This window comes from Labeo rohita, chromosome 11, assembly GCF_022985175.1.
Source record: "Labeo rohita strain BAU-BD-2019 chromosome 11, IGBB_LRoh.1.0, whole genome shotgun sequence".
Classification (NCBI taxonomy): domain Eukaryota; kingdom Metazoa; phylum Chordata; class Actinopteri; order Cypriniformes; family Cyprinidae; genus Labeo; species Labeo rohita.
The window spans coordinates 16,773,052-16,782,350 of NC_066879.1; the positions used below are offsets into that span (position 1 = coordinate 16,773,052).

The 9,299-nt window shown below is 36.7% G+C and overlaps 1 protein-coding gene across 1 annotated transcript; it reads left to right on the forward strand.

The window, feature by feature from the left end:
* The first annotated feature begins 798 nt into the window (after window positions 1–798).
* nucks1a (nuclear casein kinase and cyclin-dependent kinase substrate 1a) lies at window positions 799–8,939 on the forward strand. The gene is made up of 8 exons (XM_051123315.1): window positions 799–1,081; window positions 3,093–3,142; window positions 3,276–3,372; window positions 3,631–3,677; window positions 3,764–3,916; window positions 4,156–4,308; window positions 4,398–4,568; window positions 6,712–8,939. The coding sequence occupies exons 1-8, from the start codon at window positions 1,065–1,067 to the stop codon at window positions 6,951–6,953; spliced, it is 930 nt and encodes a 309-aa protein (XP_050979272.1). The 5' UTR covers window positions 799–1,064; the 3' UTR covers window positions 6,954–8,939.
* The last annotated feature ends 360 nt before the right edge of the window (window positions 8,940–9,299 follow it).

Genomic DNA, 9,299 nt, shown 5'->3' on the forward strand with positions numbered 1-9,299 from the left:
TAAATATCAAGTTAAAGCACATTTTAGGGTAAAATCAATACTTTGTGGGTCTCAAACCCCTTCTTTTCTATGTAAACGTAACTTCATAAACTAAAAGTGGACAACAACAAACTAGAATCATTTCAGAGCCATGAAGTCAACCAAACAAACAAAACAAAGCAAACAAAGCTAAGTGCAGATGGTCTGGAGGCATTTGATCACAACATTTTTACTGCGCTTTTCTTTTCTTTCTTCCTTATAATCATTGGGAAAGACAAAAGACTAAAATAGAAATGCATTTATATCACTTCTCTTTACAAAATAATTGAATGTTATTAACATTCTCATCATATAATTTTAGGGTTAGGCCTAGTTGCTGTTAGCATTACTATTTTGCTAGCATTATATCTGCAGTAATATTCTACTGAATCGTGATTTACTTCAAAATCCCACTTTAGATCAATAGCCAGCAAAAACAAACACTTCGGGCGTTTAAAACGCTATCTTAAGCGCTCCCCCTTATTAAACTCGCGTATTCATGTATATAAAGGCAATTTCAACAGAAACAAACAACACAAAGTTGCTGTACACTTAAACTGGGACATCTTGCATATCGTAAGGGCCTCTTTTTGTTTCTGAGCCATGCTGTTCAACCTATCCGCAAACGAGGGGGAGGGTAAATGCTTTGGAGACCTTGTGTTTGACCGACAGCCACGAAACCCAATCCCAAAGCCAGCACTCGTTCAAACGGCCCAATGGCGTCGCTCTCTGGGCAAATTCCAGCCGAGTGGGCGGAGTTTGCACAAGAATGCCCGCCCACCATCCAATCGTTAGGTTGCGCGAAGGCTGCAGTTTCAGTTTGTTTTATTCACCATTTTGAGTAGCTGAAGGTAAAATTTAAACTAAATACTTTCGTAGAGCAGGAATATTTCCCGCATTGTTTCATTTTTACCGCAGGGAGAGGGCGTTGGTTTCGCGACGTCACCTTTAGCCCTCTTGTGTTTTAAAACAGCACGTTTTGTTTGCATTTTCCCTGCTTTTCTTTTGCTCTTTCACAATTTTAACCTCTACAGTATTCCTGCAAAATGGCAAGACCAGTGAGGTACGTGGGTTTCCGTTCGTCCTGCTGATGGCTGCTGCATGCACACTCAGTTCTAGGCTTCACGCATGTGCCAGGCATCCTTAGGTTCTTGTTTAGAGCTCGATTTTGTAACATTTTGGCTCATTCGTGCATGCATTTTGCTCGTTGTCTCTTTCCAGTGGCGGAGGACTGTCTCGTTTGTATTTATGGGTGTATCTTGCACGTTTCTAACGTGCATTTACTAGGATTCTGCAATGGGATATTTCTTGTGCATCACCTACCTACATTTCAGAATTTATTTGTTGTGTAAGCAGCACTAAAGGGCTTCATGTTTCCTTGTAAGCCAGTGAGAATATGGCTTCCCATTCATCCTCGCCAAAGCTTCAGGAGGGGCAATAAAATCCCACTGGAGGTGCTCATTGGCCCATTCCAGTGATTTTGTAACCTGTAATGCGCACATATTTGCGGGAACAACTCATTGATGCAGAAACAATAGATTGCGAAAGCCCGTTGGTGTTTTTGGGGAGGGAAGCGCGTTTTGAGGGATTTTTTTTTTTTTTTTTTTGATAGCGGTAAATTAACACGACGCAGGTGACGTCAAAGGGGGGCGGGGTGGCTTAGAGCGACCACACCTCCCGTGTGGAGTTCTGTGGAAAACGTGCGAAATTTTTCATATTCGCTCTCCACATTTTGATTTTAAACGACGACAACAGATTGCTACTTATGGCTGTGTTATTTGCGTCTATAAAAGATAGACCGAGGGCCGATTTAAAATGATTAAAAATGTCGCGCCTTCATCGACTGTAAAGAAAAAAAATGTCGCTCGCTTCCCTCACAAAATGCAGATGCTTTATTACAATAAAACTTGTTTTTAAACTTAATATTAGCCAGCACTGTTATTAAAAACACGATTCAAAAAGATTATAGAGATTCAGACAAAAATCTTAAAATGATCTAAAAGAGATTTCCGTCGAAATTATAAATAAATCGTAAATAAACAATAAATGACGAGATTCTTACGCAATTTGACGCAAATCCAGAGTTAATTTTTCAGATCTGACTGTTAAAAATATATTTCTTTGTGTATTATCATGTGTTTTCTGAATTAATGATTACGCACAGTGATTTAAAAAAAAATACAATTTCAGTTTTAATATTTCATGTTTAATTCAAACTTTTTCTTTGTAATTATTTCTAATATTTACCATCAAGCTGAATGAAAACTGTTTTTGCACCAATTTCTTTCTTTCTTTCTGTTTTCAGTGTTACTTGCCATTTTTTTGTAGTTATTTGTAATATTTCCTATCAAGTTCTGAGTGAAAACTGTTTCTACGTTCTTTTTTATAAATTGCATATTTCATTCAGTGTGTTACTTGCCATTTCTTTGTAAGTATTTGTAATATTTATAATCAAGTTCTTGGTGAAAACTGTTTCTACGCCAATTTCTGTCTTTTGTAAATTGCACATTTTATTCAATGTGTTATTTGCCAATTCTTGTAATTATTTGTAATATTTACGGTCAAATTCTGAGTGAAACGTTTTTCTACATAATTTCTTTCTTTCTTTTTGTAAATTGCACATTTCATTCAATATTTAGTTTGCTATTTATTTGTAATTATTTCTAATATTTACAATCAAGCTCTGAGTGAAAACAGTTTCTACACCAATTTCTTTAAGTGTATTTTAAATTCTAATCGGGAAAAGTCTTCTGATCCATCTAATTACCTAAAAGTAACTTGTGGCTCTTCAAGCATCTCAACACCGTGTTGGGCCTGAGTGGCTAAATGGGACAAGACTGCAGTATTAATGAAACCCTCATTGAAATGCTAATTGAGGAACTGTTTAACGATCATTAATTCAAGTAAACATAATGAAGCAAGGCATGTTAAATGAGCTTCAGTTTCCTAAAGAAATACTGACCACCTTTTGACGGTCTGTAAACCCCTAAAAACGTGAATTAACGTCACATGTGCCACTGCATCACAAATGCGTGTTCGGAAACTCTCATTAAAGTATTTTTTCTCTCTTACAGGAACAGAAAGGTGGTGAATTACTCCCAGTTTAACGAGTCTGACGATGCAGGTAAGAAACCATCTCAAAATGCATTTTTTAGAAAAGTAATAATGTATGCACGTTTACTTGATATTGGCATCCAAGTATTCTGCAAGTCACTTCATTGACTGTTATAGCTAATTCATGTAATTTCTGCCTCCAGATGAGGACTATGGGAGAGAAAAGGAAACGACTAAGAAGATACGTGCTCCACCTCGTGAAATCAAGCACAAGAAGTCTAAGAATTCGCAGGAAGAGAGGCAAGAATCTGTCTATTTTCAGCGTTTGTGTACAAATATATCAGAACAACGCCTTTTAATAGGTATTAAACAGTGCGAATGAGTGATTTCATGACTGGTTTCGCATGTCTCGGGGGATCGTGAACCTTTTCGAGATCCATTTTCTCCTTATGACCCACATATGCGGCAGTTAATTTTAACTAGGAAATAAATACCACACACTAGGACATTCTCCTTCAAAGATCAAACTACTAACGAACATTTTCTGTTGTCTTACAGCGAGGATTCAGATGACAAACTCTCCAAATCCAAAAATGATTCGGCAGGTAAATTGCGGTGGATTGTTTCATCTGCCGTAGATGAATTAGCGATTCATAAAAAGATGATAACTCTCTAATCTTGTGCTTTTCAGATGACCTCGGTAGTGATGAAGACAACGACTTTGGAGAGGAAGAGGAAGACGAAGATGGTGGAAGTGACTATGATGATAAAAAGGCTAAAAAGGGAAAGAAAGGAAAGCCGGAGAAGCCAGGCAAGAAGCCGCTGAAGAGAAAACGAGGTGGAGGTGAGTTGCGGATCGACAAAAAATATCACTTTCCCTTGAATTCTCATGCATTAAACATGAAGCACCAGATGTTAAACTATCAGCATAAAGTCTAGACTTATTTTGGCCAAGAACTGCCTTTTAAGACAGAATAAAATCATGTGATCAACATGACTACAGTTCAGGAGTGCATGATCTGAAAATAGCTGCAAATTAAATGAAGCATAAATGAAAATATGGGTGCATCATGATCTCTGCAGATGATAGTGATGATGATAAAGAGGTGAGCAGGAAACCGAGACAGGTGAGGCAGGCTGCGTCAAAGGCCGTGTCCAAACAGAGAGAAATCCTTCTGGGAGATGGAGGCAGTGAGGATGAGGACAAAGACGAGGAAGAACAGGCGTACCTGGACCGTAAGTGTGCAATTGGACTTTTTTGGCCTGTTTTTGGAGCCTTTTTGACTTGGGAACAACTACGAAGGAAACCATTTTCTCTGTTGCAGAGGAGTCTGGCAGTGATGAAGACTTCATGGTTGATGATGATGATGACAGCGACTATGGGCACTCCAAAAAGAAAGGCAAAAAAGTAGTGCCGAGAGGAGGCGGAGGAGGAGGAGGAAGGAGAGTGGAGAAGAAGGACAAGAAATCCCCCAAACCCCGGCTAAAGGCCACAGGTAACCCGTGTCGCTCTTGAGATCTTAGAGTATGAAAAAGAGCAGCTTGGACATTTTTCAAAATATCTCTTTTTGCGTTTGAAGGAATGAAGAATGTCATACGGGTTTGAAATGATCTGTAAATGACGTCAGCATAAAATAATGAGGCAATTATCATTTTTGGGTCAACTATTCTTTTAATTTTCCAATTTAAATCATGTATTGCTTAAAAGGTCATTTGTCTGAGGCTATTGAGTTTGAAAGTGCTGACAAAGGCCTTTGGCAGAAACACTTCGATACTGTAGTATATTTCAGCACTTCTTTAGTCACAAGGTGTGCGACAGTAACATTATTTCAAAGTGTTTTTAAAAGAAGATGATTCCTTTGCAAAGTATACCTTAAAAACAGTATTTTTGTGAAATAATGAATTATTCTAATATACTTATTTGCTGCACAAGAAACGTGTATTACCAATGTTGAACTGCTTAATATTTTGTGGAGATTAATATATTTTTGTCAGGATTCTTTGAAGAATAGACAGCTGAAAGAACAATTTAATTTTGTAACATTATAAAAGCCATTCTAAGAATTGGTTTTAATGTCAGAGTTGGAAACATCAAATTTGTATGTTTGCAAATTGTATAATATCCAAAGTACGTATTTCTAGTAATTGTGCAGTTAATCCTCATATTGTATTTTCAGAAAGTTTTGAATTATTTGTCCTCTCCCAAAATTTGTCACTACTGAAACACAGTAATAATTTAATTAGAAGAGTTATGTTGACCTATTAACATTTTGCTTACATCTACATTGTAAATATATTTTTTTGCTATTTTATTAAAACATTTTTAGAGGTAAATCGATTACAATTAAAACTTTAAAATAATATTTAAGGTGTAATTTATGAGATTTGTTGTATTTTGAATCCAGTTTTTCTTGTAAAAGGCAAGAAGTTGGCAGAACTGATTTCAAAGTTAAGATTTCATTACTTTGAATATGCATTGAACCAAAAAAGTAACATAACATTTTAGCTGATAATTTAGTCTACTTTATTTTTGACAAAACATCCCATGTTTCGGTAGTGACTGCACATTTTCGGTAGTGACAGTATCACATTACAGAATTTGAACTTGCATACTAAAATACAAAAAAAATTGCATAACTGTACTAAAATTTTGTTTATTTCCCCCAAATATGAGGATTATGTGTTCCCTTTTGTCACTACCAAAACAATGATGAAATGTTTCGGTCATGACTGTTTTGGTAGTGACAAATTTATAGAATAGCATGCAAAAAATCAATGATGTCACTACCAAAACATTTGGTGGAGTTTCGGTAGTGACAATTTTAGATACTTTTGAACCTAGCTCAAAGATGTTAATTAGCACATTGTTACATAGCACATTTCTGAACAGTGGTAGACATATAAAAACTAAACATTATGAAATAACTTAAAAAAAAAAAAAAAAAAGTGTGCTTAACTACAGAAAAAAGGTGTTTTTTTTTAGTGACGTTCCTTAAAGTTACACACAGATTTTTCAGACTTTTGAACACATTTACCTCAAAATAATGCGGCATATCTACTCACCATGTTGTTGTGAGAGAGGGACACATAAATATTTCCTGTTCATAAATGTAGGGGTGTAATTAAAATCAGTCTCAGCCAATGGACTAAAACATACACCGTTTCGGTAGTGACATGAAAATGCAGGACACGTTTTACATAAAGTTTCACTTTTTCAAAAGAATCAGAAATATACTTTTAAAAACAATCGTAAAAAATACAAAAAGTATTTAATTATCATTTTCATTTGTTGAAATGTAGGGCTTAGGGTTCGGGACAGCCACCTCCCAATTGAAAGTACCCACTAAATGATGATTTTATATATATTAAGCTTACTGATTTTTTTTTTAAAGCTATTATTATGGGTTTCAATAGATAATAGAAGGATCTTAGTAAACATCTAAGATTTCAATATTTAAATGCTTTTTTTAATGTGTTTTTTGGTCATGCGATAGCAATTCTGTAGAGTTGCCCATAAATGTCTCTACTCACACTTTTGATTAATTTAATCCATCCTTGCTGAATAGAATGTTCATTTCCTTGGGGGAAATTTTTTATTTTTTTTGAATGGGAGTATAAACATGTTTGTTTGTCCCGCAGTGAACCCCAGCCCCATGAAAGGCAAAGGTAAAGGCCGCCCGAGTGCAGCTAAAGCAGTGGAGAAATCCTCGCCCAAAGACGACGAGGAACCCGAGAGCCCCCTTGAAGACGAGGAGGAAGAAGAGGTGGAGAAGAAAGAGTCTCCTCCCTCCAAAAAGACAAAGGACGACGCCCCCGAAGACGAGGAAGAAGACGAAGAAGAGGACGGCTCAGAAGAGGAGGCTCCATCCGGGGAAGACTAGCCATGTTATTAACGTCGCCCCTTTCTTCTTCTTCTTCTATTTCCCTTTACACTCTTTCCTTTTTTGCTTTTTTTGGTTTTGTTTTTGGGTTTGTTTGCTTTTCAGATTTTTTTTTCAGTGTCTGTTATGGCCTGGCTCAACGGTTTGAACTCTTATTTTCCTTTTTTTGTTTACCTATACTTTCCATATCGCAAACAGACATTTTCCCAGAACTTGTGAGCGTATATATCTATATATATTATTGAGTAAAATGTGTCTGAGTCTGTTTATTTATGGGTATATAATCTCGAAGGAAGCCCATCGTTTCAACCATTAGCGTCGCCGCTCGCCCAGGGTAATCACGTGACCGAATTCTCCAAAAATGCTTTTGCGCTCGTTCATTTTCGTAACATGTATAAAGCTTATTGTCCACTCTGCATTGTTGCGACCGATTGTCCTCATTCACGAAATTAACCGCTGTGTAAAATGTTCGTAAAACAATTCTTAAAAAGTCTAAACGCAAACTGTTACAGTCAATTCACAGCCGTTTGTGCGAAATTGTGCTTGCGTTTAACAAATGAGCACCAAATTGTCGCGTTCAATTTGCTCGTATTTGCAAAATTTGCCAGCTAGTTTTGCGAATTCTACAGCAGTGTTTCCTGAATGAGGTCCAGTGCGTTTGTTGTGTAGTGACTTCTCTAGAAAGCCATTCGTTAGAAAGTTTCGCAAATCCGTAATAGTCGACAGCGTTTGTTTCGATACTAGCGGTCAGGGTCGTGCTTATCCGAGGATTCGTTTTGTATTTATTCGACATGCGCTTGCAGCTCTTTACGTGCGTTTCATCAGCTGAAGATGGAGAAACTAACATCTATCACTCTTTCGTCGTGGTACACACTTTATCCAGGGTTTGCTGTTCAATTTGTAGTTTAACCTTTTAAATAAACGACCTTGATTTGTGTAGTTCAAACCATAATGCAGTTAGTGTTTTAATACAAATATTCTGGGTTAAAAATGTCAAATTCTGTTTCTCGGCAGAATTGCCGCAGAAAATAATTTAGATTTGTACCTCAGTTTGTTGTGCACTTACAATGGAAGTCTATACGGCAGTTGTGCTCCATTGTAAGAAATATTTTCTGTGGTAATCTGTTCTCCATCCATTAGCTAAGCTCTGGAATATATTCATTTTTCTCTGATCTCTTTATGTGCGTTTGTTTGTGTTTAGGTTTTTTTTTCTTTTTTTTTCCTCGTCCTCCAGATCATCTCGTATAAAGGCTGCAGTATGAATGCTTTCATCTCTTTTCTCAAAGAGGCGCGCAGTAAGAGTGCAGAGATCGGGCCTTACAACGGTTAATCGCACAGGAAATGTGAATCTGAAGTCACGCGCACTGTTTTTGCCTTACAAAGCCTGTTAAAGCTGAAATATTGTACCGCGAAGCTAAACGTTTAAAACAAAAAAAACCAAGGGGTATCTTGAATCGTGCCCGTTTTTTTCCAGAGATTGTATTGCTGAATGTTGTGGGATCTGCGAAAAACTGCATTTTAAAAAGTCAAATGTAGTTCTTCTTCAGCCCTGGATCAGATGCGTTTGTGATGTCATGACAGAGAGGCGTATTTGCACTGTGAGGATTGAGAAGAATTGTACTATTCATACCTTGTGTGTGTTTGCTCATTAAATATATATTTCTGTTGCTGCTTGTTTTTAATTTCAGACACATATGATGTATATCCCATGATGCATTTCAAGGGGCTTTCTGTCTACAGCGCATACATGGCATTCTGACTAGGTTCGATCCTTTCTGCCAGGCATCTCTGAATATTTTCCACTCGTGCTGTCTATAAATTGGTTTTTAACCTAGCTGTCCAAAAACATATGAATGTTTTGTTTTTTGTGCTTGATTTTAATTTTAAACTTTTTTTTTTTGGTTGTTTTTTCCTCCTCAGATTTTTTTTTGTATTGTTTGTTTTTTTAAGAAAAGAAATAAAATGTATCTTCATTTTAATGAGAAACGTCGTACTTGTGTCTTCTTGCGCAAAAAGCCTTCCTTGAAAACCACGTTTTCTAAATATTTTATGTATGATACTGTTATAGGTTAGTGTGAATGCCATTAAAGTGTTTTCATTCATCAAAATCAAATGTTTCACCAACTTTTTGTTCTTAGTCAAATAGCTTTACTTATCTTAATGGAATAGTTCATCTGACAATAAAATGTATGCACCCACAGGCCATTCAAGAGGTAGACGATTTTATTTCTTTTGCTTGCTCACCAATCCTCTGTAGTTGAATGGGTGCCGTCAGAATAAGTTCCCAAACCAAGGGTTGAAGAGTTTGGCAGGGAGGCTAGGGATGTGTTACTACCAATATCCAGT

Excerpts from the sequence above, each read along its gene's own strand:
- nucks1a (XM_051123315.1), top strand. Across the intron at positions 3,143-3,275 it reads TAACGAGTCTGACGATGCAG|ATGAGGACTATGGGAGAGAA; the intron begins GTAAGAAACCAT and ends TTCTGCCTCCAG. Across the intron at positions 3,917-4,155 it reads GAAGAGAAAACGAGGTGGAG|ATGATAGTGATGATGATAAA; the intron begins GTGAGTTGCGGA and ends TGATCTCTGCAG.